The 27,685-nt window shown below is 46.4% G+C and overlaps 1 protein-coding gene across 1 annotated transcript in view; it reads left to right on the top strand.

Annotated features, from left to right (window-relative positions):
* The window catches only part of RHEB (Ras homolog, mTORC1 binding), a 58,244-nt gene extending 30,559 nt beyond the window's left edge, over window positions 1-27,685 (top strand). The window contains exons 3-8 of the mRNA XM_038755959.1: window positions 8,969-9,036; window positions 14,020-14,102; window positions 17,876-17,932; window positions 18,043-18,090; window positions 19,348-19,429; window positions 27,157-27,685. Of these exons, the coding sequence (XP_038611887.1) occupies window positions 8,969-9,036; window positions 14,020-14,102; window positions 17,876-17,932; window positions 18,043-18,090; window positions 19,348-19,429; window positions 27,157-27,249 (431 nt within the window). The 3' untranslated portion in view covers window positions 27,250-27,685. The remainder of the gene's footprint in view (window positions 1-8,968; window positions 9,037-14,019; window positions 14,103-17,875; window positions 17,933-18,042; window positions 18,091-19,347; window positions 19,430-27,156) is intronic.

The following is a 27,685-nucleotide window of genomic DNA, read 5'->3' as shown; positions in this document are numbered from 1 at the left end:
GAAGTACAAGTTGGCAACATATAGAGACAGTCCCTACCCAAACAGTGGGCTCACAGTCTAAAAGGGGGAGACAGAGAACAAAACCAAATATACTAACAAAATAAAATAAATAGAATAGATATGTACAAGTAAAATAGAGTAATAAATATGTACAAACATATATACAGGTGCTGTGGGGAAGAGAAGGAGGTAAGATGGGGGAGATGGAGAGGGGGAGAGGAAGGAAGGGGCTCAGTCTGGGAAGGCCTCCTGGAGAAGGTGAGCTCTCAGTAGGGCCTTGAAGGGAGGAAGAGAGCGAGCTTGGCGGATTGGCAGAGGGAGGGCATTCCAGGCCAGGGGGATGACGTGGGCCGGGGGTCAATGGCGGGACAGGCGAGAACGAGGTACGGGGAGGAGATTAGCGGCAGAGGAGCAGAGGGTGCAGGGTGGGCTGTAGAAGGAGAGAAGGGAGGTGAGGTAGGAGGGGGCGAGGTGATGGACAGCCTTGAAGCCCAGGGTGAGGAGTTTCTGCCTGATGCGCAGATTGATTGGTAGCCACTGGAGATTTTTGATGATGGCATTTATTAAGTGCTTACTATGTGCAAAGCACTGTTCTAAACTCTGGGGAGGTTACAAGGTGATCAGGTTGTCCCATGGGGGCTCACAGTCAATCCCCATTTTACAGATGAGGTAATTGAGGCGCAGAGAAGTTGTGACTTGCTCAAAGTCACACAGCTGATGGCGGAGCCAGGATTTGAACCCATGACCACTGACTCCAAAGCCCAGGTTCTTTCCACTGAGCCATGCTGCTTCTCTAGGTTAATGTTAATGTTCTGCACAAAGATTCGCCCCTCCCCCTTCCAGCACACCAGATAAATGAATGTGTCCTCCAATTGTTTTTTTAAGGTATTTGTTAGGCGTGTACTATTTGCCAGGCACTGTACTAAGCACTAGGGTAGTTTCAAGCTAATTAGGGTGGACTCAGTTCATGTCCGACTTGGGGCTCCAGGTCTTAATCCCCATTTTGCAGATGAGGGAACTGAGGCCCAGAGAAGTGAAGTGCCTTGCCCAAGGTCACCCAGAAGACAAGTGGCAGAGCTGGGATTAGAACCCAGGTTCTTTTGACCCCCCCAGCCCATGCTCTAGTCACTAGGCCACGCTTTTCCCTCATCATCATCATCATCAATCGTATTTATTGAGCGCTCACTGTGTGCAGAGCACTGTACTAAGCGCTTGGGAAGTACAAGTTGGAAAATAAATAGAGTAATAACTATGCACAAACATATATACATATATACAGGTGCTGTGGGGATCAGGTTGTCCCAGGTGGGGCTCACAGTCTTAATCCCCATTTTACAGATGAGGTAACTGAGGCCCAGCGAAGTTAAGTGGCTTGCCCAAGGTCACACAGCTGGCAAGTGGAGGAGCTGGGATTTGAACCCATGGCCTCTGACTCCAAAGCCCAGGCTCTTTCCACTGAGCCACAACACTCCTAATCAGACTGTTCGTCCCATGTGGGGCATAGGCTGTGTCCAACCTTGTATTTAACCCAGCGCTTAGAACAGTGCCTGGCACTTAAATGCCATAATAATAATCACAATAATAATTGCCAGTGGCAGATCCACTAGCTGTCTAAAATCTGCACAGTCATCTTGCAGGTTGGTGACTGCCTTCGCCGTATCGGGTCCTTCCTAGGGAGACAACACAACTTCTTCTGGAACCCTTTAAAGTAGTTCAGAAAAAACACAAACAAATCCAGCAATAGGACAGTTCTGCTTTGAGGGAGCAGAAGCAGCATAGCCTAATGGATAGAGCCTGGGCTTGCGAGTCAGAACATCCCTTGTCTCCTGTGTGACCACTGGCAAGTCGCTTCACTTCTCTGAGCCTCCGTTCCCTCATCTCTAAAAGGGGGGTTAAGACGGAGTCCCATGTGGGACAGGGACTGCGTCCAACCTGATTATTCCGTATCAACCCCAGCATTTAGTACAGTGACTAATGACCTCAAGCTTAAAGGAAATTGGCTAAGTGCGTACTGTGCTCGGACGGGAAACAATCAATTAATCAATGGCATTTATGGAGCACTTACAGTGTGCTGAGTACTGTGGTGTTTGAGGAGTGAAAATAATAATAATTGTTGTGTGTTAAGCGTACGATATAACAGAGTTGGTAGACATGTTCCGTGCCTACAAGAATTGGCTACTTCTGTTTTGTTCTTACATTGAGGTTTTTCCTAGTGGTGGTATTTATTGAACACCTGCTGAACGCAAGGCTCTGTAGTGAACTCTCTAATTGCAACAGAAGACAAGTAGTGTGGCCTAACAGAAAGAGCTTGGGCCTGCGAGTCAGAGGACCTGGGTTCCTAATCCTGGCTATACCATTTGCTTGCTTCTGTGACCTCGGGCATGTCACTTAACTTTCTGTGCCTCAGTTTCGTCCACGGTAAAATGGAGCTTAAATCCTACTCCCTTCTACTTAGCCTGTGGGCCCCAAGTGGGACAGAGACTCTGTCGAACCTGATAAACTTGCACCTACCCCAGCGCTTAGGAGAGTGCTTGACACATAACACTTAATACCATTGAAACAAAACCTCAAGTCCAAGGTACATTCCCTGCACCTTCAGTCAGTAAGTATTTTGGGGATGGATTTGGCTTATCCATTCTCTCTGCTTCTGTGTCCATCTCTCTGCCTTTTGGAGAGACAGATATCCTGGCTAGAAACTGATTTTTAAAAAAGTGGAAGCATGAAGCCAGTGGGATGAAAATGAGGCTTCACTCTGGACACACAGTGAGGGCTCCAAAGCCACTGATCTATATATGTGTCTATATATTTATAGATATATACATATCTATAAATATATGTATATATGTTTGTACATATTTATTACTCTATTTTACTTGTACATATCTATTCTATTTAATTTTGTTAGTATGTTTGGTTTTGTTCTCTGTCTCCCCCTCTTAGACTATGAGCCCACTGTTGGGCAGGGACTGTCTCTATATGTTGCCAGTTTGTACTTCCCAAGCACTTAGTACAGTGCTCTGCACACAGTAAGCGCTCAATAAATGCGATGATGATGATGATCTATAAGTGAGAGTGGACAAGGAAATGGTAATGTGTGTTTTGTTCATTTTCTTGGACATTCTACCGTTGTGTAAGAGGCCCTCGTTTTTTTGCCTCTCACTGTAAAGCTGGCCAGAGAGGGCCCGTTTCAAGGCTGGGTAGCAAGTTCTCAAACAGATGCGGTGACATCCTCCCAGTTCTCTGGCTTTAAACAAAACTTGCTGGCCGACTCGGTTTAGCTGGTCCTCCCACGATGTCTGAAGGGCTTAGTACTACTGGATCAAAGTAAGATTGAGTGGAAACTGTCTGATGCTTTTAATAGAAAATTTTGTTAACCTCAATGGGGTTTTGTTAGGTTCATTGAAATCCTGATTCGCTGCTGGTTTCAGTCATGAAACTTGTTGGTTCTTACCAGTCTGCGTGCTTGAATTCATTAAAATCTTGCTGTGTGGGATGCATTTTCATTTTTGAAAGTACATCTTGGCATGTGGGGGTGCTTAAACACACATCAGTGCAGACAGCTAAGGAATATTAAACTTAAACCTGCAAGCAGCCGCAGAAAAACTCAACAGATGGAGGCTCCTCTGATTACTTTCACCTGGCTCTGTCAGGGTCGTGAGTGAAGCTGGATATTGGCTTGAAAACGGTGTGTGTGAGAAGCAGTGTGGCCTAGTGGAAAGAGTGGGAGTCAGAAGGACCTGGGTTCCAATCCTGCCTCTGCTGCTTGTCTGCTTTGTGACTTTGGGCAAGTCACTTCACTTCTTTGGGCCTCAGTTCCCTGTAAAATGGGACTTAAGACTGGACAGTGTCCAACCTGAATAGCTCTTGTCTGCTTCAGTGCTTAGTACAGTGCCTGGCAACATAATAAGCACTTAACAAATCCCATTTTAAAAAAATAAAAAGGAAGAGTCACTTGAATTCTTCTTTTGATGTGACAGTACAGATTGACTGGGATATTTTAGGTTGCGAGCCCTGTGTAGGGCAGGGACTGTGTCCAACCTGATTATCCCATATGTACCAGAACAAGTGAGACAGTGCTTGGCACGCTACAAGCACTTCAAAAATACCATCATTATTGTTAAACCCAGTTCAAGTTGGGCCAGCGAAACTATAGAGAAGTGCTGAGTAACATTGTTTAGGTAAATGACAGACACTTTGTCTTTCCAAGGGCATTTTCAAGATGAATCTGTGCCCCTAAATTCTGTACTATAAACCACCTTCTGTTGTTAAGTGTCTTCTTTTCCGATCATTTTACCTTAACAGTCAACTGTGTACTGAACCTCTACTGAAGCGTTTCCCCACCAAAATTCTTATGATCCTGGTGGTGGTGTTTTTGTTTTGTTCTTTAAACTCTCCCGATATAAAATCGTCAGAAGCCATAACACTGCCTAGTGGTTTCCTTCCTTCTGACTGATCCGGACTATAAAGGAAGGAAAGAGCATCAACTATCTTCTCTGAACGAGTGACTCGAGTAACAGGTTGAGGATCCAAAAACCTAGATTTAAAAAAGGAAAAGAAAAACATCCCAACGCACAACCTTCCAGAGCTTCTTGGAGAAACTTGAAATGATCCCTAGTTGTTCTGTTCCTGAAGTTGCCTCACCAGACACAAATGAGTGGCCCAAGAAGGGGGTTCACGCAAACCTCCCCGCTGCCCCGGCATTCTCTGTGTGCTGCTGTTTGATTCCGAACTGGGATTGACCTGGACATTTAGCCGTGGCTTTCAGAGATCGGGGCCAAAGGTCAGAGCAGCGGCTTTCAGGCTGGGACTGCGAGCCTCTTCACTGCTGTGGGCAGGGAACGTGCCTGCCATCTCTGCTATATTGTCCTCTCCCAAGTGCTTAGTGTACAGTGCTCTGCAAACAGTAAGCACTCAATACCACTGATTGAATGCATTTTGGACTTGAATACGATCCCACTGGAGAGCGAGCGCCACTCTGTTTAGGTCCAGCTACTAGAATGGTCAATCCCAAACAGCTAATCGTTTCTTTCTCGTCTACTTCCCACTGACCTCTGTTTGCTTACTTAAGTTACACTCTGACTGCTAGGGGTTTGTTTAGGTTACATCTCCTCCAAAAGGCCTTTCCCCAAGTAAGCCCTGGTCTCCCCAGCTCCCTCTCCCATCTGCGGCATCTATAACATGTGGCCTCTGGGCATTTGATAGTCCCCTCAGCCTCACAGCATTCATGTACATATCTATACATTATAGAATGTAAATTTTTTCTGTATACTACTGTCCATCTCCTCTAGACTGGGAGTTTTTTGTGGGCAGTTTACTCTGTTCTATCATCTTTTTCCAAGTGCTTAGTCCAGTGCTGTGCTCTGAGGATGCTGGTGGGGTTCAACATGTGCTGTTCCTCCTCTGAGACTCTCTAAGCAAGTGAAACCAACCCCTGGCTTCAGGAATTTCTCAATCAGTGCTATGATATTTATAGAGCACTTGATGGATGCAGAGAGAGCTCTGTGCAAAGCACTCGGGCATCTATCGTACAGTAGAAGGGTAGACATGATCCCTGCTCACAAGGACCTTACGAGAAGTAACTAAGCCTCCATGGCTGGGTCTCTTGATGCTTAATAAATGTAATCAGACATGAACTGGTATTGAGCGCTTGCTGGATATATAGCACTGTACTAAGTGCTTGGGAGAGGACAATCCAACAGTTGGTAGACATGTGCCTTGCCCACAAGAAGCTTCCAGTATAGAGGACAGTAATCCAACCTCTCTGGAGATGGAGCTGTGGCTTCAACTTTTCAGAATGTCTTGCAAATTTAGTTAGGATTTACTAGAAGAGAGAAATGATGTTTCTATTTTATTTTTTTGGTACCCATTAAGCGCTTACTGTCTGCCAAGCACTGCATTATGGGCTGAAGTAGATCCACGTTAATCAGGTTGATCACAGTCCAACCAACCACAGTCTTAATCCCCATTTTTAAGTGAAGCCCAGAAGTGACTTGCCCAAGGCCACATGGCAGACAAGTAGTGGAGCCGGGATTACAACCCAGATCCTTCAGACTCTTTCCACTAGGCCATGCTGCTTCATTCCAGTTCTAGAAATCTCTTTCCTGTTTCCTCAGGCAAGAAAGGATTTAGGGCCCCTAACTTCCATTCAGGGTTCCCATTTGCTCATTTGATTACCTTTTCCCTAGCCTTTGACTCTTCCGCAACAAGTTGGGAACTCCGTTTAACTCCGGTTTAGGAAAACAGACTAAGTGAACTTACTTGTCTGCTCCTTGCTGTCTGCCCCTTTCTAAAGGCTTCCCGCCAGGAAGGAAATGCTGTATGACAGCACTCGTAAGCAGTTCAGAGTCAAATTTTACAAATGATTAAATACTTCACTCTCCACAAGGTCACGCTTCCTCTCAGCCTAAGGGTCTTAAAACTCTCAGGCCACTAGTCTTTCCACTAGGCCACATTTTCTGTCCTACCTCAAAGTAACCACGCCCAACAGGGTGCTTCCTGGGGCCATTTTTAGACAGCAGGAGGTGATGTGTGGGTGCTGTCCTGATTGGAAACGGGAGGAGTTGCAATCCCCCTGGCTCCTTCCTGCCCCATCCCCCTCGAAAGTGAAAGTTGAAACTCCTCCCCTACCTTAGATGACACACACACACACACACACACACACACACACACACACACACACACACACACACACACACACACACACACCCCACCCCCCCCCCCCACCCCCACCCCCCCCGTTTGCATTGCAGGTCTCTGGATTGCCCATTCCCTGGCTCAGTGCTTTAGACAAGTCATTTTACTGCCGTGTTACTTCACTGATAATAATCATAACAATAATAGTAGCTGAGTGTTTACTGTATGCTAAAAACAGGGGTAAATACAAGATAATCCTGTTGGACACAATCCCTGTCCCACAAGGGGGCTCACAGTTGTCTTTGGAGACAATAACAGAACAGGTATTAAATCCCCCTTTTCCAGGTTAGCAAACAGGCCCAGAGAAGTGAAGTGATTTGCCCAAGTTCACAGAGCAGACAAACAGTAGAGCCGGGATTGGGGCCCAGGTCCTCTGACTCTCCGCCCCAGGCTCTTACACCACTGGGCCGCCCCGCTTCAGTATATTGGGCAATATGGGACTGTTGTGGGGGAGAAACCAGTTCTCCAAAGACAACAGTCAAAGTCTGAAGCGTGTGAGGAGTTGCCGTAAGACTGACTGTGTGTCGCTAAAGAGCACTGAAGTTCGGAGCCCCTGCTCTGCAGAGCATGGAAGTGGTTTGTCAGCTTTAGCAAGGAACACGTTCAACTTGGACCGAACAAGAGCCTTCTCCTTTGCTTCTTACAGCACCTCGGAGTAGCAGGGTCATCTTGGATCGTATTAATAAATCCCTCCGCTTGCTTCAAAATAGACACAAGAGCTTATGTCATCACCAGGTTTTGGCTGGTGGTGAAGAAACTGTAACTTCAGCATCTTGGAATGATGCGCTGCATTGCCTCCATTCAGAGAGGTCCTTGGACAGTGATTCCTCTGAGTGACATCTGACATTGACATCTGAATTCCTCCCCACCCCCATCTCTAAATGAAACCGCCTCCCCAATTCCGTAGCTTCTTTGGTTACCTGTTTGGGGTTGGGAGGAGGTGTTTTGAATTCCTTGGAAACGTGACCCTCACACACACAACTTCCACCAAGACCCACACGTTGTTAAGGGTTTCATTTCAGCCCACGGAAGGAGGGATTTTTCTTAATTTTAGTGCTAGACTGGAACTGTAGGGCTAGTTGGACAGCTGTGTGTAGTGAGGTGGATTTGTGTCCCTGAATGCCTGGGACCCAAGGTATGCCTGTACTTGCTAAATGAAATATACTTTTTTGAGAGAGACGGAGATAGAGAGAATGAAAATGAATTCCCGAATCCCTTGATTAAAGGGGCTGAGATGACTTTGTCACTGCATATTCAGCAGAAATTACATAAATAATAGTCTGTGGACAGCTCTTTTCTGTGCCAAAACTAAAACATGCCAGGGAAAAGCTTGAGGTTGGGTTTGGCTTGGAAGGACAAAACCCTTCATTATCCTCCAGCAAATCAGGTCTCTACGCACAAAGCCCTCTCATTAACTGAAGTACTAGGAATATTTGTTGGTTCAAAAGCATTAGAGTAACTTTAATATTCATTTTCATCACCTAAACCCCAAGGGAGTAGAAATTTAGTGTTCAACTGAGTTAGAAAGTCCTTCGTCAGTCTGTCAAAGGCCTTTTTCTTGGGAAGATCAGAAAAGAGATGGATCATAAAATTTCTCTGGCAGGGGGGAATTTTACCATGTGCTTCTGCTGGGGATAAGAAAAAATGTCACTACCTTGTATTGAAGCTGCAAGTCAGTTGCACCTTGGGCAAGTTACTTCGCTTCCCTGGGCCTGTTTGCTCATCTGTAAAATGGGGATTTAATACCTGTTCCGAGAGCTCTTGGAACCACTCCTGATTCATACCATGTAAGGCTCCAGGAAAGTGTACCCCTTTGATACAGTCAGCCCAAGGCAACCACATTTTCGGTCATTATTATTTTCATTGTATTTAAGTACTTGCTGTGTGCCAGGCACTGTCCCACGTGGGGCTCATAGTCCAAGTATCTCCATTTTACAGTTGAGAAAACTGAGGCCCTAGGTCACCCAGCAGGCAAATGGCGGAACCGGGATTAGAACCCAGGTTCTTTGCCTTCCAAACTTGGGCTCTTTCCACAAGGCCTCGCTGCTTCACGAACAGAACCTGGTTGAATTGTGGGGTTCACCCAGACATTGGAAATAAGTGAGCAGTCCTTTCTTGGGTAGCATAATGAATTCCCAGTTTGTGTTTGTACTTTCATTTATAGGTACTTTGTTCTCACCATAGATCAAACATCACTTAAATGTTTTAATTTGATTTCTTCCCAATTTCAGTTTCATTTGCCCAGTAATATTTCTTTCCTTTTTATTTTCTCCAGCATTTACAAAACTGATCACAGTAAATGGACAAGAATATCACCTTCAGCTGGTAGACACAGCTGGGCAAGTAAGTGATCAATTACGTTATTCATTTAAATAGTTTGTCATTGAAATTATCATAAATCATGTATTTATGTTGACGTGTGTCTCCCCTCTAGACTGCAAGCTCGTTATGGGCAGGGAATGTTAATTCTAATTCTGATAATTCTGTTGTTTTGTACTCTCCCAGGAACTTAGTATAGTGCTCTGCATATAATAAACTCTTAATAATGCCACTGATTAATTGATTAAGATTTACATGTCTGGGGCCACTACAGAAGGAGTTTGTTGTTTTGGAGAGGTATTGGTTTTCCGTACAATTCAAACTTCAGGGATGTGAGATTGAGGGGATTGCTTTATAAACTGATGCTTTGCAGGGCACGTTCGAATGCAAGAATTGTTTTGAGTCTGAGAGAGACCTTGTTCGTTAAACCAGTCAATCAGTGGCATTTATTGAGGGCCTACCATGGTCCGGGCACTGTTCTAGCAACTTGGGAGAGCGGGGAATTGTGTTTTCCGTGAGGATCTTGGGAATACAATCGTTCCAGAAGTGTGGGGAAAGGCACGGAGGCACCTCGCTGGTGGTTTTCGGCTCCGATCATTAGCAAATTAGATAGTCTTGCAAAGAGCCTTTGGCTACTCAGAGATAGGATAGCCAGTTGAGGCAGACTTGAAAATGTCTTGTTTGGTGTGGCCCTTTCCCAATCAAGCAGGGGTGTTTTTTTGAGGGCAGAGCAGTTCCTAAGGGCTTGGCAGAGCATAACAGAAGGAAGACATCCTCCCACCCCATGCCATTCCTTGCCCTCAATAAACTTAGTCCTCGAGAGAGTAAAATAGGGGTGTATAGTTGGTCCAGTCCTGTAAAATGAGTTCTGCAACAATAATTATTATTATTATTAGGGTGTTGAAGTGTTTACTGTGTACTAAGCACTGGGGTGGATACAAGTTCATTGGATTGGACCCAGTCCATGTCCCACATGGGACTTAGTCAAAGTAGGAGGGGGAACAGGGATTGAGTCCTCATTTTACAGGTGAGGAAACTGAGGCCAGGAGAAGTAAAATGACTTGTCCACAGTCAAACAGCAGGCAAGTGGCAGAGCCGGGATTAGAGCAGCTGAATCCCAGGCCTGGGCCCTTTCCACTAGACCCCGCTGCCCAGTTTGAGGATGGGACTAGGAACTGGAAGCTAATGTCAGGATTCACTTCCAATCCACCGAGAACACTCTTCTGGGTGGACAGACCTTGGGCATCACCACGCATCCTCGAGACGGGCATCCTGGAGCTGCTCAGGCGCATCAGCGGCTGGGAACTCATTTGCAGAGGCGAGTCCCGCAAGACGTCCAAGGTCTCATACTATCACAAGGTCAAGCTGCAGTCTGATTCGTTCTTTCTATCGGCGGCGAGTCCCGGCCCCGCCGCAGAAAGCCCTCCTGCCTTCGGAAGTCATTTGGACAGCTGCGGAGTCGGTCAGGGACCAGACCGAAGCATCAGAAGGCAAGAGCGGCTGTCAAGCAGTGAGGAGAGCTGTGGCTGGCAACCGCCGAGAAGGCCGGGAGGAGGCAGGAAGGGCCGAGCGACTGTGTTTGGAGCCCCAGAGGAGCAAAGGGGTGGGACCGCATTCGCGCAGAGACTCCGAGAAGCCTGGAGACAGGAAGCTCCTCGGCGGGCAGGGATCACGGTCACCAGCTCTACCGGACTGTCCTCTCCTGAGCGCTTACCACAGTGCTTTGCAGCCAATCGATCAATCAAGTCATATTTATTGAGCACTTAGAACAGAGCACTGTACTCAGCGCCTGCACCCAGCAAGCACTTCAGTAAGCACCATCGATTGATGGGGTGTTTGGTCAGAAGGTCAGGAGAGTGGGGGCAGATTTGAAAGTGACGGCAGGTGCGGAAGATGGCAGACTTGGCCAGTAGAGTAGGGGCCACTTGAGCCCTCAAGGTGGAATTGCATGTCTGGTGGTGGTGGGCCTCTTCAGCCATACCCACGGGCATCGTCCTTTTTGCCCCCTCAGGATAGTCGTAATTGGCTGGATTCTGGCTAGAAGAGTTTCCATAGCCTAGTGGATAGAGCACAGATCTGGAGTCAGAAGGACCTGGGTTCTAATCCCAGCTCCGCCACTTGTCTGCCTGGTGACCTTGGAAAATCACTTAACTTCTTTAAGCCTTAGTTCCCTCATCTGTAAAATGGCGATTATAACTGAACACCCCATGTGGGCCAAGGACTGTGTCCAACCTGATTAGCTTGTATCTATCCCAGCTCTTAGTACAGTATCTGGCACATAAGAGGCACTTAACAAGTAATACAATGATCAGGGCTTAGTACCGTGCATGGTACATAGTGTTTAAGAAATACCATTAAAAGAAAGGGTAGTTGAGTTGAACGCTACTCTGAGATCCATATCCTCTAACCACACTGGTAGAAATAACACCAATAATTGTGGTACTTGTTCAGCGCTTACTTTGGGCTAGGTACTGTGCCAAGCACGGGACTAGATACAAGATAATACCGTGCCTCGTTCTCGCCTGTCCCGCCGTCGAACCCCAGCTCACGTCCTATCTCTGTATTCTAGACTGTGAGCCCACTGTTGGGTAGGGACCGTCTCTATATGTTGACAACTTGTACTTCCCAAGCACTTAGTACAGTGCTCTGCACACAGTAAGCGCTCAATAAATACGATTGATTGATTGATAATAAGGTTGGACACAGTTCCTATCCCTCATGGGGCTCACCGTCTAATAGGGTAAGGAGGAAAGGGATTGCATCCCCTTTACAGATGACACCGAGGCACAGAGAGGTTAAGTGACCTGGTCCAAGGAACCACAGGAGGCATGGGGCCAGAGCCGGGAATCTAGAACTCCTGACTGCCAGGTCCTTGGTCTTTCCACTAGACCATGCCGAACAGTGGTTTGGGAAAATACACAGGGTCACTTTAAAATGGGAGAAGAGGTTTAACATGTGTTCAAGTCCCATCATTTCAATTACTCATTAAGTGGGACACCTTCCCTTTCCACTCCCCCTCGACCCAACTTGACATCCAAGGAGAGTTTCCTCATCAGATGGCCCGGCAACCTCAGTGGGCATCTGATGGGCAGGCCCGCTGCGGTGGTGCTGTTGCGAATCTGGGGTCCAGGCAGGTACGGCTTTCCCTAAACCTCCAGGGCTGGTGGGTCACCAGCCAAGCCCAACCAGATCGCCTTCCGTTTAAAGATGAGAATTCCTCATCGAACCCACAGCCTCGTGATCGTTAAGAGATGGAAAATTGGGGCTCCAGATTCTCCTTCTAGTATAGGTTGTGGGTTTTCTTGCTGTTGATACTCTTTGATAATGAGCCACCCCTTGGGGTTCAGGAACTGCATCTCCTCCCCCCCCCCCCCCTTTTTTTAAAATGATATTTGTTAAGCACCTGTTCTAAGACCTGGGGTAGGTAGGTATAAGTTAATCAGGTTGGGCTCCATCCATGTCCCACTTGGGGCTCATAGTCTTAATCCCCATTTTACAGATGAGGTAACAGGCCCAGAAAAGTGAAGTGACTTGCACAGGGTCACACAGCAGACAAGTGGCGGAGCCAGGAACAGAACCCATTCCTCCTTGTCCGGTGCCGTGCACCGAAAGAGCGCCTAAATCCTATTGCTGTTAGTTGTGAGTGGAGTCTTGTCTCACAACATGATCCCTTCTGAGAGGAAGGAGTTCCCTGCTACAAACCCTATACTTGGATTGAAAAGCCTCCCAAAGGAAGCCTTCCTTGAACTGTCACCTTGTTGAATCATCAACCAGTACTCTGGGGTATCTCTGAGACTGCTTTCATGAAGGAGCTAGAGTGTGGGCTTGGGAGTCAGAAGGACCTGCGTTCTCATCCTAGCTCCGCCACTTGTCTGCTACGTGACCTTGGGCAAATGACTTCACTTCTCTCAGTTCCCTCATCTGTAAAATGGGAGCTAAGACCGGGCGCTCCAGGTGGGACAGGGACTATGTGACGTTGCTCTTTACCCCAGTGCTTGTACAGTGGCTGGCACAAAGTGCTTAGCAAATTCCAATAAAAAGGTCAAGGGGTGGAGGTGTTAAGGTGACTGTTGGACCTGGCTCTTTTCGCTGTCTTCCTATGGGGTAATAACCTTTCCCAGCTGGCCAGATGCTAATTTGGTTAATGATTCCCAGGCCATATTAGTTTTCCCCCTAGATTTTCTTGGAAAGTAATTGTTCCAGAGCATTTAAGTGGGCACTGGAGCTTTGAAGTAACCACTTGTGAATCCCTGCCAAGAGGTTGGGGACTCTGAACCAGCCCACAGACCTTTTCCCAGTCCCATGTCTGTCGAAGCTCATTGTGCACCTAGAACGTGAAAGCTTCCAGGGTAACAGCAACCACAGGGCATCCAGAAATGACATGAAAGCTTTTGCCCTCTTGGTCCAGTGGAAAGAGCGTGGCTCTCAGAATCAGGGAGGGTCCCAGTTTGGCAAGTAGGGCGGTGCCTGCCAGGGGGTTCTGCTCGAAGAAACGTCCAGGGTGTTCGGTGAATGAGGGGGACCGGCCCGGCAGAAATCCCGGAGAAAGAGCCAGTCCACGTGGGCGGAGGTCATAGCGTCCTTGCCTAAAGTTAGCTCTCTGCCCCAGTGAACTCAGCCACAAGATGAGCTCCGGGTGGAAAAGAGGCCTTTGGGCACTTGGCATCAGTTGGCATCAGGTGACATCCCGTGCCCACGCTGCTCACACACACACCACCCACAAGGGTGAGAGAGCGCAAGGGGAGGGGTGCCGTGCAAATCACTACCTCTTAAACCACTTCCTTCACACAGGGTCTTGGGTCCGAGGCTGCCCATCTTCAGCAGGAGACTTCATCCCAGTCACTGGAAGACTTGGAATGCTCTCCTTAATGTCCAGTCTTTCAGCTGTTCCACCTCGGAGACACCTAGATTGTTTAGTTGAGCCGGGATAATCGTCGGAGGTGTTGGGTTCATAACAGCGAAGCTTTCAAGGCACCCTCAAATATATTGTGTTTCTCTTCCCTCCAGGATGAATACTCCATCTTTCCTCAGACGTACTCCATAGACATTAATGGTTACATTCTTGTGTACTCAGTTACATCCATCAAAAGGTAATCCCTCCATGTTCTCATGCTCAGATCTCTCCATTTCACTCAGCTCATTTTCAGCCTCGATGCTAAGACCAGCCTACAGGTTAATAGTGTAGACCCACCTAGTCGTCGTAAGATATGTTTATTGTCCCCCATCTAGGTGAGACTTGTTAAGGGAAAAAGAGAGTAGCTACTTCTGAGCGATTTTAATTAGGAGGCTGGGATTAGTACAAAGTCCTTTCTCATCACTTTTTTCATTCCTTCATGAAACAACAGAACTAAATACCGGTTGAGCACAATCTGTTAATCGGGAATTAAAATAGTGGGAATGTGAAAAATGATCTTGGGGGCTTTTGCACTGTTGAGAGGAAAACTGGTGTTTTGGGGTTTTTTTTTGTTTGTTTCGTAATCCAATACTGCTTCTCCAGTTGTAATTTTCGCTTCTGGTTGTTTTCCTATTTTCTCCTTTTAAGTCTTGTAGGGATTTTTAAAATCAGGAAAAGAAGTTCAGTGGGGCTAATAGGAAACCGACCTCTTTGAATATAAACTTTTTAGCAATAAACCTTACCGATGATCGGTGTATCAGGGTAGGTCAAGACCCAGGTCCAACTCCAGCCAATTTCTGAAAGTGTTTTCTGTTTGATCTTGAACGCGTGTCAGAAGCTACTGTCTATACAGAGTTGATTAGGAACATGTTAACCTCTGCTAGCACACCATCAGTTTCCGGCAGCTCGGGACAACTGCTGCTTTGTGACCAGCCACCTCATCTGTCCTGTTCAGTGTGGTGGCTGTGTCCTTCCGGGAAAGTCTCGTTTTACCCCCAGAACTCTTTAAAATCTGGCCATCTGGGGTAGGTCATTGTTGGATGAAGTGTCTCTTTAACGGGCCCCTTTGCCTCCCTTTTAGGCGGTTAAGTAAGGAATCGGCTGAATGAGACAGTGGAGCCTAGTGCTGGCTAGGCCCTCAACCAATCCCGTCGCTGCTAGGCCATTTTCGCTGACGATTCCCAAATTCCCATATCCAAGGAGCTGGAGGCCCAGCCTACTTTGTGAGGGCTCTCGTTTAGAGGGCAGCAGAAACCCTGTCTGATCCACAGGGCGCGATGCAAGGCTCAGCGTAGTACATCGTGTGTCCATTTATTGAACAATTCAACGGAGGTGCTAAGTTTTAATTGGGTGGGGGGTGGTGCTTGTGGGAGGTGGCCCGTGCTCCCAGTGGCGTTTTAATCGCAAATGAAGAAACGGTAAAAATTCACAGTTTTGATCTGAGAAAGAGTGGCTGTACTTGAAAATACGGGTACCGCGTTGCTAAAGCCTCTAAGGAGACAGGAGAAGGTGAGCAGTTTAATCACTACAGCAAGGATTGATGAGGGGACACCGTCTCCATCCCTGACTTGGGGAAGTGCCTCGGCTGGGCAGATTGCGTGATTGTTTCTCAGTCAGTGAAATGTGAATAATGGATTGAGCAGCTGTAGGGCCTTTCATCTGAGTAAGTCGGAGAGCTTTATGGGCATTTCTCATTAAATTTCAAAATACCTCTGAGAACAAGGGGAGTTGACAGGTGAGGTTTGCATTGCTTTAAAAGAAAACTTGACTGGCTGCGTGTAATACGGCTTCAACCAGTGTGTTGGATGTTTGCAAGATACTTTTGAGAGAAAGTTGGAGAAACCATTAAAAAAAAAGTCCTAAATCCTGGTTGGTCGTTTCGTCATGTCTGGCCCTAAGGGTGGGTGCTAACCACTGTTGATGATTTTGTGAAATCAGCTGACTCTCTCAGAAGGGTTTTTTTTCCAGTACTCATGTATTCAGCTCACCTCTACAGATGGGCCTTCTCTTTGTCAGCAACGTGCCAAACCATCAAAATTCTATCTTCCAGTCTGGTGACAGGCAAGCTGACTAATGAGACCATAGTCATTCTCCTGGTATCACCATAGATGAAAAGTTCTGGTGGTGACTGGGGTTGGAGGGGGGCAGTTCACTCTGGAACTTGCATTTGTTGACCGCAGCCAAAATCCCCAGAGAGCTACTGCACAGCACTTTGCAGGCTGAACAGCAAGCCAGAACACCCAGCAACATTTCAGAGAGGCTGAGGACCCCTTAAGAATTCAGCAGTACCACCCACCTTCCTTGACTGTTGGCTGTCCACCAAACACCCTCTTCCTGTCTACAGTGGTAGGGACTTTTATTACAGTTGTTCCCCCAACATTTGCACCTGTTGACATTATTCTAGCTTAGGAGCTCACCTACCCATCAGCTCTGTTGTTCTTTATGTTCTGAGGCTTGCAGTCCTGTTTTTTCCAGCTTGCTTCCACGGGCCTTCTTCCATCCACCCCCACCCCCCCTTAAAATGCCATATTCGATCACGTGCTTTAAGGAATTGTATTTAACCTTATAATGAAACGGCAGCTATGCGACTTGCACCCTCCCATCTGTTCCTCTTGTGGTTCCTCTCCCTCCCTTGGTTGAGGCTTGAACGAGCAGCTAATCCCTAGTTTCGTCAAGGCCAGGAGATCGCATTTCTTTGAAGTGCTTCGTCAGTTAGCTGTCTCCCGTCTGTTTCTCTCAACGTGGACCAGTAAGCAGTTCAGGGTTAACTCTGGCTACAGCCGGCAGCTTGAAAGACGTCACAGATATTTAATTTTTAATTATTTTTTTTGTTGTGTTTTGTTTTCTGGTTTCGGAATAATGTCAGGCTGTGATTAGGTGTTGTCTTTACGGGGAAGTATGTTATTTGAACCCAGAGAGAGGAGGCGCGGGATGAGCCCATCGTCGCTTCTGGGGGTCTGAAGCCGCGATAGTGGGGGCGGTTAAGGCTGGGTGGCAGCAAGCCAGAAGAAATGGGGAAGGCTGGTGAATTTTTTTTTCCCCCACTCTCATTCCTCCTACTCCTTCTCCTATTAAGACCATTTTGACTATGCTCACACTCTGGGGCCACAATGAATGAGGGTTAAGGTGGGACATTGCTGGGGAGGGGGAAGCACCAATGAATCTATGTGACATACCTCCCCCCTCACCCCCATCTGACCTTAGCTGCTCTTTGTTTCACCAGGTAGTTAGAGAGAGAGACAGAGAGAGAGAGAGAGAATGAATATATGAATGTCAGCAGAATGTAGTCTGTTCACTGCATGGGGTTGCATTCCTGAAGAACATCAAGGTTAAGACAAAACTGCTGTAATACTAAGGCTGTATTTGACACCAAGCTAATAAGCAAAACCATTTCTTCTGACATGGCATTCACACTTGATCCACAGAGCTGCATGCTGTCAGAATGTTCCCCAGTGCCACATCCCTGCTAGCCAAAACACGTAGGGAATGAATGAATGAATGAGGGCATAAGGGGACACCAGGTACATGTGCACAAGCTGAAAAGGGACTTGCCTGTGAAGCCTCCACTTCTATTCCCATTTCTCTTTTTTTCTCGGCATACACAACCGCACCTTTTCTCTGGGAGTCTTGGTGCCCCTCGATATCAAACTTTGGACCAGCTAATTTCCTGCTCTGATGGGAGTTAACAAATCAAGGTCGTCAAGTGGGATTTTATTGTTTTAGGCTACACATGCCAAATGTCCAGAAAAGACAAGTCTGTGTCCTCAGGTGAAATTTTGCGGATCTCAGTTAAATTCATGTCGACTAAAGGCATGACTTGTCTCCTAGCGGGGTTGAAGTTAATGGCCTCTTTTACGGCAGCATACATTTTTTTTTTTAGTCGCCTAAGAGTTGTCTCAAAACTGAAATTCCTTGCTAACAATTAATGCTGTGAAACGGAGGTCTGATTTCATCCTTTCTGTTTTGTAGCTTTGAAGTGATCAAAATTATCCACGGCAAGTTATTGGATATGGTGGGAAAAGTCCAGTGAGTAAACTACCTTTTCATCTTCTCAATCCGTTTTCTTTTTCAATGGCACCGATACGCTGTAGGCCGTGGAAACACTGCTCTGACAAGGTTTTTTTTCTGTTTAATAGAATACCCATCATGTTGGTTGGAAATAAGAAAGACTTACACATGGAAAGGTAAGTAAATACAATGTCTAAAATGATTTGTGTTTTAGAGCTGGTACGGTTTCTTATATCTGTACCCTGTCATCTTAAAGCAAGAGTGCTTTATGTCATAAAATTAAAATGCTTTATCATTCCCTTTCACATTTGGGACTGTGGTTCAGTTGCTATCAGAATTAAGGTGTAAGCCTGAAATTGTAAAAACATCGCTTAGTAATTATGAAAACTGTGCAAGCACAAACAGGAGATGTAGGGTGGGCTCACAGACTTAACTAAAGATGCATTTTCCTTGGATCCCAACAAAAATGTGCTGTAATGAGTGAAAGTAACATTTCTTCCTGAAGGGAAAATTCTGAATATCAAGTGCTTAAGGGGTCAGGTCGTTTCAAATGTGAGAGCAACAAGGGAGGATGTGGGAGGGTGAGGCTCTAGGCTGATTCCTGTGACCTGGAGCCTGCTCGAGCAATCATTCAGTCAGTCAGTCTGCTATTTATTGAGCTCTTTCCGTATGCAGAGCAATCTAAGCGCAAGCGTGGGAGAATATAGTATAACAGAGTTGGAAGGCACATACCCTGCCCACGACAAGCTTACAATCTAGAGGGGAACACAGACATGACTGTAAACAAATTGTTATGGCTATATGCATAAGTGCTGTGGGGTTGAGGGAGAGGTGAATAAATGGTGCAGAGGGCAAGGGTGACACAGAAGGGAGTGGGAGGAGAGGAAGTGAGGGCTTATTAGTTGAGGAAATCCTCTTGGAGGAGATGCATTTTTAATAAGCTTTGAAGGTGGGGAGCGTGATGGTCTGTTGAATATGAAGAAGGAGGGCGTTCCAGGCTGGAGGCACGATGTGGGCAAGGAGTCGGCAGTAAGAGAGTCCTGCCATGTGCCATGCTAGGTGTGCTAGCTTCAGCCCCGAAACCAGAAGTTTGTATTGTATGTAGGGAGGGACCCTTTCACAGTTCTTCGGGGGCCTTTCACACTGGTCCAGGGGTAGCTCCTTTTCCGGCCTCATGAAACTTAACCAACCCCAGAATTATTTGACAAGGTAAGAAATGTTGAACACAGACATTGCTCACAGCACTTAGTACAGTGCTCTGCACACCCTAAGTCCTTAATAAATACGATTGGTTGATTGATTTGGGGGGAAATGACAAAAACTGTAGATAGAGCTGGTTGGGCCCAAAAACCACTGCGGATGTTGTTGTCCCTTTTTTAAAGTAAGGCGCTTCTGCCGCTGTAATCACAGCTCTGATCATTCCTTTGCCTCAGGGTGATCAGTTACGAAGAAGGGAAAGCCCTAGCAGAATCCTGGAACGCAGCATTTTTGGAATCTTCTGCAAAAGAAAATCAGGTAAGTCATTCCAACCCACAGACAGGGTCACCTGCACTGGAGTGTATTTGGATGCCATGACCGAAAATATAGTCATGGTCTTGGATTCTAATCCCAGCTCTGCCACATGTGTGCTGTGTGACCTTGGGGAAGTCACTTTATGTATCAGTATTACCTCAGTTACCGCATCTGAAAAATGTAGATTGAGACTGTGAGCCCCACGTGGACTGTTCAGACCAATTTGCCTGTATCCACCCCAGCTCTTAGTACAATGCTTGGCACATAGTAAGCATTTAAATATTATCATTGTTATCATTATTACTGTATTATTATTATTATTATTATTATTATTATTATTATTATTATTATTATTACCTTGAGCCTGCCTCCCCAAAGCAAGACCCAGCCCCAGGGACTGACGTCCTAGGGGCCTGAAGTCGTTAGAGCTGAGCTTCAGTAAAGAAGAGCACAATAGGAAAATGACATGGACTAAAGTGCACGTTTCATTTGCTCTGAGGCATAGTGTTTTGGTCTCGGGAAAGTTAAGGATCTCAGCTGTTGTAGTTCTCTCATCTCTGAAGGAAGACATCTAGGGGAGGGTCTGTAAATTCAGGCTTGCCCTCTTTTGAAGAATACGTCACAGCTGGTGAAGTTTTCATATACCGAGCACCTGTATTACTAGTTCCGGTTAAACAGTGCCAAGTGCAGTGTCCTCAGTTGCTGTAGAACTTGAGAGGGTGTTTATATTAATGTATACAATGTTTAAGAGTGTCTGGGATTCTGAAACATTCCAGGAGTCGGTGGCCTTAGTCAGCCCCGCAGGTCAGGATAATTCTCCCGGGATTTCCAAAAGTAGTGCATCCAAATGGGGCTATCATGCAATTTGCAGGTTGTCCCTCCTGATGAGCCCGCGCTTTGATCTGAGGCCGATTTCCGATTTCGGCAGTACCCAGGCTTGCTCTGAAACCTGGGCTGCCCAGGTGCTTGGTATTTGTTGGTTTTGCCCCTCCGACAGTCACGTTGGCTCTCAGGCTCACTATCAAGCCGGGAGGCCTTGTGACTGAAAACATTTCCCGAATCCGCCTGCCATGACCAAGGGGTGAGATGGTTCCCTCGGATTGGACAAGGGGGTTCCAGTGAAGTCCGTCTTGCCAAGGAGTAATTTGAGGGGAGCTTGAAACCAGCACTGTGATGGTGCAACGTGGAGAAGCTTGGGAGCACGATGGTTTGGGCTTGCGGTCTCTGGTGCGGATGCCACCTTTGAGCGGCCACCCTGCTGTCATTCTTGTGCTGCCTCTGCCACCCTAAAACCCGGAATCTGCTTGAAGACCCCTGCTTGAGGGTCAGTGGGCAAGGGGAGAGGGTCTGGATTGACGCTAGAAGAACAGATCCTGCCATCTGTCTCTGTGGGTGTCTGCCAGGGAGGTGAGCCAAGGCCCATGGCAGGCTTCCTGAGGCAGATCTGAGAAGAGTCTAGCTGCTTGTCCTAGTAGAAAGAGCCTGGGCCTGCGAGTCAGAGGATCTGGGTTCTAATCCCGGCTCTGCTAATATCACTGCTCTTCTCTGAGCCTCACTTTCCTCCTCTGTAGAACAGGGATTCAATTTCTGTCCTCTCTCCTACTTAGACTGTGGAACAGGGACTTTGTCCGGCCTGGTGATCTTGGATCTACCCTAGCATGTAGTACAGTGCTTGGCCCACGGGTACTTAATAAATACCCCAGTTTTTATGACAAATATGAGCTTCCAAAACCTGGATCATGTTTTCTCTGGCACAGCCCCACCGTACACGAGGTGGGTGCTTCCTGTGCGGTTGTCCACAGCAAGCCCGGGCCCAGGCTGGCATCTTCTGCAGATTTTCCTTTTTGATTATCCTTCAAAATTCTCCTCTTGGTGCTGGCGGGAGCTGGCCCTAGTTGTCTCCTTTTCAAAAGAAGCCTTTAAAGGTCTTCCTTACAAGGTGACCCATATATAAAGAGTAGGGTAATAATTATGGTTTTGGAAAAGGGTGGTTTTTAAAAAAGGGGGAGGGGAAAAAAGTGGTCACAACCACACTTCATAGAGAGCATAGCAAGGCCTTTATGATTGCAGTTTAGGAGCTCAGCCCACTTAACTATGGTACGAGTTAAGCGCTTACCGTGTCTGAAGCACTGTACTAAGCTCTGGGGATAGACACAGGATACTCAGTGAGGATACAGTCATCATCATCATCATCATCAATCGTATTTATTGAGCGCTATGTGCAGAGCACTGTACTAAGTGCTTGGGAAGTACAAATTGGCAACATATACCCCTGTCCCCCATGGGGTTCACAGGCTAACTTCAGCCTGACAAAACATCTTGTCTGACTTTATTGGCAATGTTTCAGTTTTCATATAGGGCTTATTGTTCTAGGAAGTGCCTTTGCAGTTTGTGTTTATATTTTAAATGCTCCTGAATTCTTTCATTATACTTCCTGGCACACCTTAAGCATATGTTGGGTTTATATGCACGTCTTCCCCAGCAAGAAACCGAGGGAACTAAGGATGCAATTAGGGGTTGAGTGCCTATTAAGTCAGTCCTGGGTGGGGAGAGGAAGATGAAGTGCTTGGTATTTTTAAAGCCCTTTGATGTATTTCCAAAAGTTTTTGATGTTGTGAGTTGTAAAATTCCACTGGCGCAATCACTGCCAAACTTAGACCTTCTGTATAGCCAGTTTACATTACACTCCGTCATAACTCGGGGTGTGTAATCTGAAAGGTATCTCAGCATTTTTGCTCCTCACACAAAGACTTTGTCTACCTATCTGCAAAGGCCATTTAAGTGCTTCAGTATGCATTTGATGAGTTCCAGGATGCTAAGGAACAGAACTCAGGTAGTGACTTTATGTTTCTTTCTAAAAGCACTTAGTCTCTGTACATAGTAGGTGCTCAGTAAATACAATTAAACGAATGAGTAAAAGCCAACTCTACGGCCCAACCCAGAGCAGACAAAATCCCATCACCTTCACTGACTTAATCCCTGTTTGACAAATGAGGAATCTGAGGCCCAGAGAAGTGAAGTGACATGCCCAAGATCACCCAGCAGGCAAGTGACGGAGCAGGGATTAGAACCCAGTTCCTTCTGACTCCCATGCGTGGGCTCTTTCTACTAGGATGCTCCGCTCCTCTGTTCCAATTCCGATTGTTACCTCGGGCTCCTCTGATCGTGGCTTAATGATAATAAGAGGCCATGAGCTGGACTCTCCCATCCGTAATTCAGTCGGACATTAAGATGGAATTGGCATTTGATCTGACAGGTTGCTCTGCCCAAGCAGCTGTGAACGGGGGTCCCTCAGCCATAATGAAGCTCAGGTGTAGGAGGGGTGAGGGAAACTGAGTCAAGGCCTCCACTCAGAGATGTTACAAAGTTTGGTTGCCATCAGTCGGCCTAGGCCCTTTAAGTTAACACCATGTTTTTTAGATTTCATAGCAACTGGAGTAATGGCAGCTCGGAATGCAAATGACAATGAGTGTATGTTGGAGGCCGTATTGGCTTGGGCCACAATGACAAGGCTTCCTGCAATACGAAACGGCCCACGAGAATCGATGCTTAGTCAATATGAGAGTTAACTATTCTGTGTGTCGTAATTCATTGAGGGGGGTCTAAGGAATTTAAAACACATTCTCCCATCATGATTTCTCATGCAAAACTTCCTTTCCCTTTTTTTTTTTAAGGAAGTCTGTTTTATGCATTGTAAGTCCATTTTCATTGCAAACTTGTTCCCCAGGTGATAATTAAATGTGGGAAATAGAAAAATCTGTGCTAGGTGTCCCGTGATCTTATCTCTGCAGGAAGCAACCTTGTGTGGCAAGCCCGTTAGATAATCCCGGGCCAATTAAGCCCTGATACCCATTGGTTTGGTTTGCAAGAGAAAATGGGTCATTGTAACTAATCTGTGGAGAACGCTGACTTTCTCAAAGATCTTCCAATCTTTTTCTGGGCCCTGCAGACTCCATTTGGTCCTAAATATACAGATTGCACTTGAACTCTCTGAAACTGCTTGATTCCATTGGAAGGCCAGCTGAGAAACGGGTTTGCCGAACTAAGGCAGATACATAGGCGAATTTTGAAAATTCATCATCCATAATGATGCCCGCTTTGAAAGAGCATCCAGTTGAGTGAGGGAGACCAGCATAACACCTAAGGGTATATAGAATGCAAGTGACAACCTCATTAATGGCCAACCAACAAAAAGACAGTGAAAGCTAGTCACACCTAAATCGGTTTATTGAAAATGGGACATCAAAGCACCCAGGATTTCCCAGTCAGATGAGCTCCCTGTTGTTGAATTTTAAAAAATCACACCATCTGAGCCCAAGTGAGTCAGACTTGGTTTTTCCATTCCTTTGCATTTTGTGTTACTGTGGTTTTTTCTGTCTGTATTAACCAGCCGGAGTCCATTAGGATGAGCAGAAGGGTTTCAGGGAGGAGGTGGGTCTAGGACAAACTTCTAAAGGAACTTCTGAAGGAAGGACTGGGGCAGCTTGGTGGTAGGCCTGAGGAAGAGGGAGAGAGGAAATGAACAGCCTGGGACTCACAGTCTTACTCCCTATTTTACTGATGAGGTAACTGAGGCCCAGAGAGGTAAAGTGATTTGCCCAAGATCCCACAGCAGACTCCAAGACCTGGGCTGTTTCCACTAGGCCAGACTATTTCTCTTTGGATTTGTCCTTTGTGGGTTTATCTTTGGGGAGCATCTCATTAGCTTGGTTGATCGATTCACACCTAGCAGCTGGAGGACTTCACCTTGTTCCAAAATTGTGCTGGTTTCTGTGGAGTGCAGTTGGGCAACAGTGCTTAGTTCAGTGACCGGCACATAGTAACACTTAACAAATACCATTTAAAAACAAAAAGACACTCAGCAAAAATTCTAGTTGTAATATTGAGGCAAAAAGGCCTGCCAGCGAAATCACCACTTTGAACTCATCATTCTGGACAGAGACATTGGACAGCCTGTGATTCAGTCAGTTTCCCGCAGAGGATGTTCATGGATAAAATTAGCGACCAAGTGGCCCAAATACCTGGGCCTTCTGCATTTTTGTTGCAGCTCCTGACATCCTGTGTTTGACACTTTAGCTTAAAAAAAAAAAAGGCGTGAGCTCAGTGAAGCCCAGTAAGGTTGGGATGGAGACGTTGGAGGGTGCTGCCTCACGGGGAAGGGTTTGGGGGGTTGGAGTGCATCTCAGAAGACTTTGCAGAAAAAGGGAGATGGCTGTCTCTCCTAGATAAATTGAAGTTAGGGAGGCAGTGTGGCGTAGTGGAAGGAGCCAGGCCTAAGCATCAGAGGACCTGGGTTCTGATCCTGACTCTGCCACTTCATCAATCGTATTTATTGAGCGCTTACTATGTGCAGAGCACTGTACTAAGCACTTGGGAAGTACAAATTGGCAACATATAGAGACAGTCCCTACCCAACAGTGGGCTCACAGTCTAAAAGGGGGAGACAGAGAACAAAACCAAACATACTAACAAAATAAAATAAATAGAATAGATATGTACAAGTAAAATAAATAAATAGAGTAATAAGTATGTACAAACATATATACATATGTACAGGTGCTGTGGGGAAGGGAAGGAGGTAAGATGGGGGGGATGGAGAGGGGGGCGAGGGGGAGAGGAAGGAAGGGGCTCAGTCTGGGAAGGCCTCCTGCCGCTTGTCTGCTGAGTTACTTTGGACAAGTCACTTCACTTCTCTGGGCCTCAGTTACCTCAGCTGTAAAATGGGGATTGACTGGGAGCCCCACATTGAATGTAGACTGTATCCAATCTGATTAGCTTGTATCTATCTATTCCTGCACTTAGTACAATGCCTGGCACATAGTAAATGCTTGACAAATACCATTTAAATAAAAAAAAAAAATACAGACCTGCCTGGACCCTGGAGCAGATACATATCCATTGGAAAGGGATGGCAGGGGGGCCTTCTGCCATGTTACGTAATTGTAGCCCTGTCGGGTTGGATCCCAGGAAGCTGGTAATCCTGTGCAAAGACTCTAAGCTCGAAATGTTGGAAACCAGCCCTAACATTCAATAGGACCGTGGACGGATAAGTGACATTGGAAGGAAACCTAAGCTGTAGTGAATGGCCTCATTAGTTCATTTGCTTCATCTGTAAAAGAGCTCCTAAGCCCCTCAGGTAAGAGAGCAGAGAAGGCCATCGTCTCGTACAGAGAAGAGTGAGAGGGGTCTGTGTTCCTTTGGTTCTGAAGATGTCATTGCCCTGGGAATATCGGCAGGCTTTCTCCCAGGGAGGTTTTTGCGCTCTGGCTTTTGGTGAGGAGAAGCAGCAAGGCCTAGAGGATAGAGCACAGGCCTGGGAATCAGAAGAACCTGCGTTCTAATACCAGCTCCACCACTTGTCTGCTGTGTGACTTTGGACAAGTCACTTAACTTCTCTGAGCCTCAGTTCTCTCATCTGTAAAATGGGGATTAAGACTGGGAGCCCCATGTGAGACATGGACTGTGTCCAACCTAATTAGCTTGTGTCTACCCCAGCCTTTAGCAGAGTGCCTGGCACAGAGTAAGCTTATAACAAATATTATTTTAAAACAAGTCAGGCTTCTGGTGACTAGGATATTGCCTTTGGATCAGAGAAATCCATTCAGAGGCTTTTTAGCTGTGAAATGTCTTTTCTGACAGGGCCCACCCAAGGCTCCTCCCCCTTGGCAGGGTAGTTTACAGGGGACTTCCTCCAACTCGGAAAGGGAAATAGGAATAATCCATACTTAGTCATGGTGTGTGTTTGTCATGAGGGTCTCTTTATGGTTTTCCAGCGCTTGCGAACGCCGCAGGCCTCTTAGCGCTTTCCCAAACAAGACCCTGTTTTCTCAAGAAAGCCAAACAACTGTCTTTCAGCTCATGGCCTCACTCCAAGTCCCGTTTTACGACGACAGGTTAAACTAGGTTTGGCATGTGGAACAACCCTGTTTGGTGCCACCGTCCCAGACCTCACCCCCTGCTTGCTCACCTTCTCCCCTCCTGCCGCAGGCATCCAGAGGTGCCAAGGGTGAGGAAAGAAAGAGAAGAGAGACTTGGGATGGGGACAAAGGAGAGAAGTTAGGGCTAGAGAAGAAGTGGGCATCTGCAGCTATCTGAGCTCCTTCTGGAGGCCAGTGACCTGTGGAGAGAGCCAGTCCTGAGCTGAGTGGAGTGGGGCCGGCACTGGAGCAAAAAATGATTTAGGTCTTTTCACTTTTTTCTTTAAACAATGCCACAGCTGATAACTTTTCATCTCATCAAAGGTCAGGAAAGAAAAATACTGTGTCTGGGAAGCCCCTCTTGAGTCTCCCTTCAGTTTTAGCCTGAAACACCAAGAATCCGATAGGCTAGAGAGAAAGTCAGGAGGATGTCAGAGTCCTGTCAGAGTCCTCATCTTGGGTGAAACCCCACCACAGCTGGCAGGTAGTCAGATAGGTGACTCCGGGCTGTGTTGTTGGGTGGGCAAGGAGCAATCAATCAATCAGTCAGTCAATCAATCAGTGGTTTTTATTGAGCGCTTCCTGCAGGAGAGAGGCCTGCTGCACTGTGGAGAAGGGGCAAGTGAAGGGGCCAATTCTCCTTTCATCCCAAAGATGCAGATTTTTGAAAGCAGGGGTGGGGTGGGGAGGGAGATGTCTTGAGACGTTTTGCTCTGAAACGTCATGTCCGCAAATCACATAGTTTCCGATTCTCTATGTGTTTTGCCTAAAAAGACGATGGCTTGAGCTGTTGCTTTTCTCTCTCTTTTCCAGACAGCTGTTGATGTCTTCAGGAGGATAATTTTGGAGGCAGAAAAAATCGACGGGTCAGCTTCACAAGGGAAGTCTTCATGCTCAGTAATGTAATTCCACCGCAAAACCTGAGGACACTGGGAATCTATTCTAACTGAAGAAGCAAATGACCCCATTATCCTTTAAGATAAACTATGCTTCTTTTCTTCTGTTAACCTGAAAAAGATCAGTTTGGGTCAGAGCCCCCCTCTTTTTTTTTGTTGTTTCTTCCTTCCCTCCCCCTTCAGATTATGTTAAACTCTGACTTCTGTCCAAATGGCTTCACTTCCATTTTCAAATTTTAAGCAATCATATTTTCAATTTATATATTGTATTTCTTAATATTATGACCAATAATTTTACTGGCATTAATTTTTCAGTGTAGTTGGTTAAAATAATGTAATCATCCAAATGAGACATATTGTTACACTACTCTTAACTAGGCTTGAATATCAGTGTTTCTTTCATTGTGTTAAATGTATACTTGTAAATAAAATAGCTGCAAACCTTA

This window comes from Tachyglossus aculeatus, chromosome 13 (assembly GCF_015852505.1).
Source record: "Tachyglossus aculeatus isolate mTacAcu1 chromosome 13, mTacAcu1.pri, whole genome shotgun sequence".
Lineage (NCBI taxonomy): Eukaryota > Metazoa > Chordata > Mammalia > Monotremata > Tachyglossidae > Tachyglossus > Tachyglossus aculeatus.
Note: the sequence above shows the minus strand (reverse complement) of the source record. Positions and strands in the feature narration are given on the sequence as shown.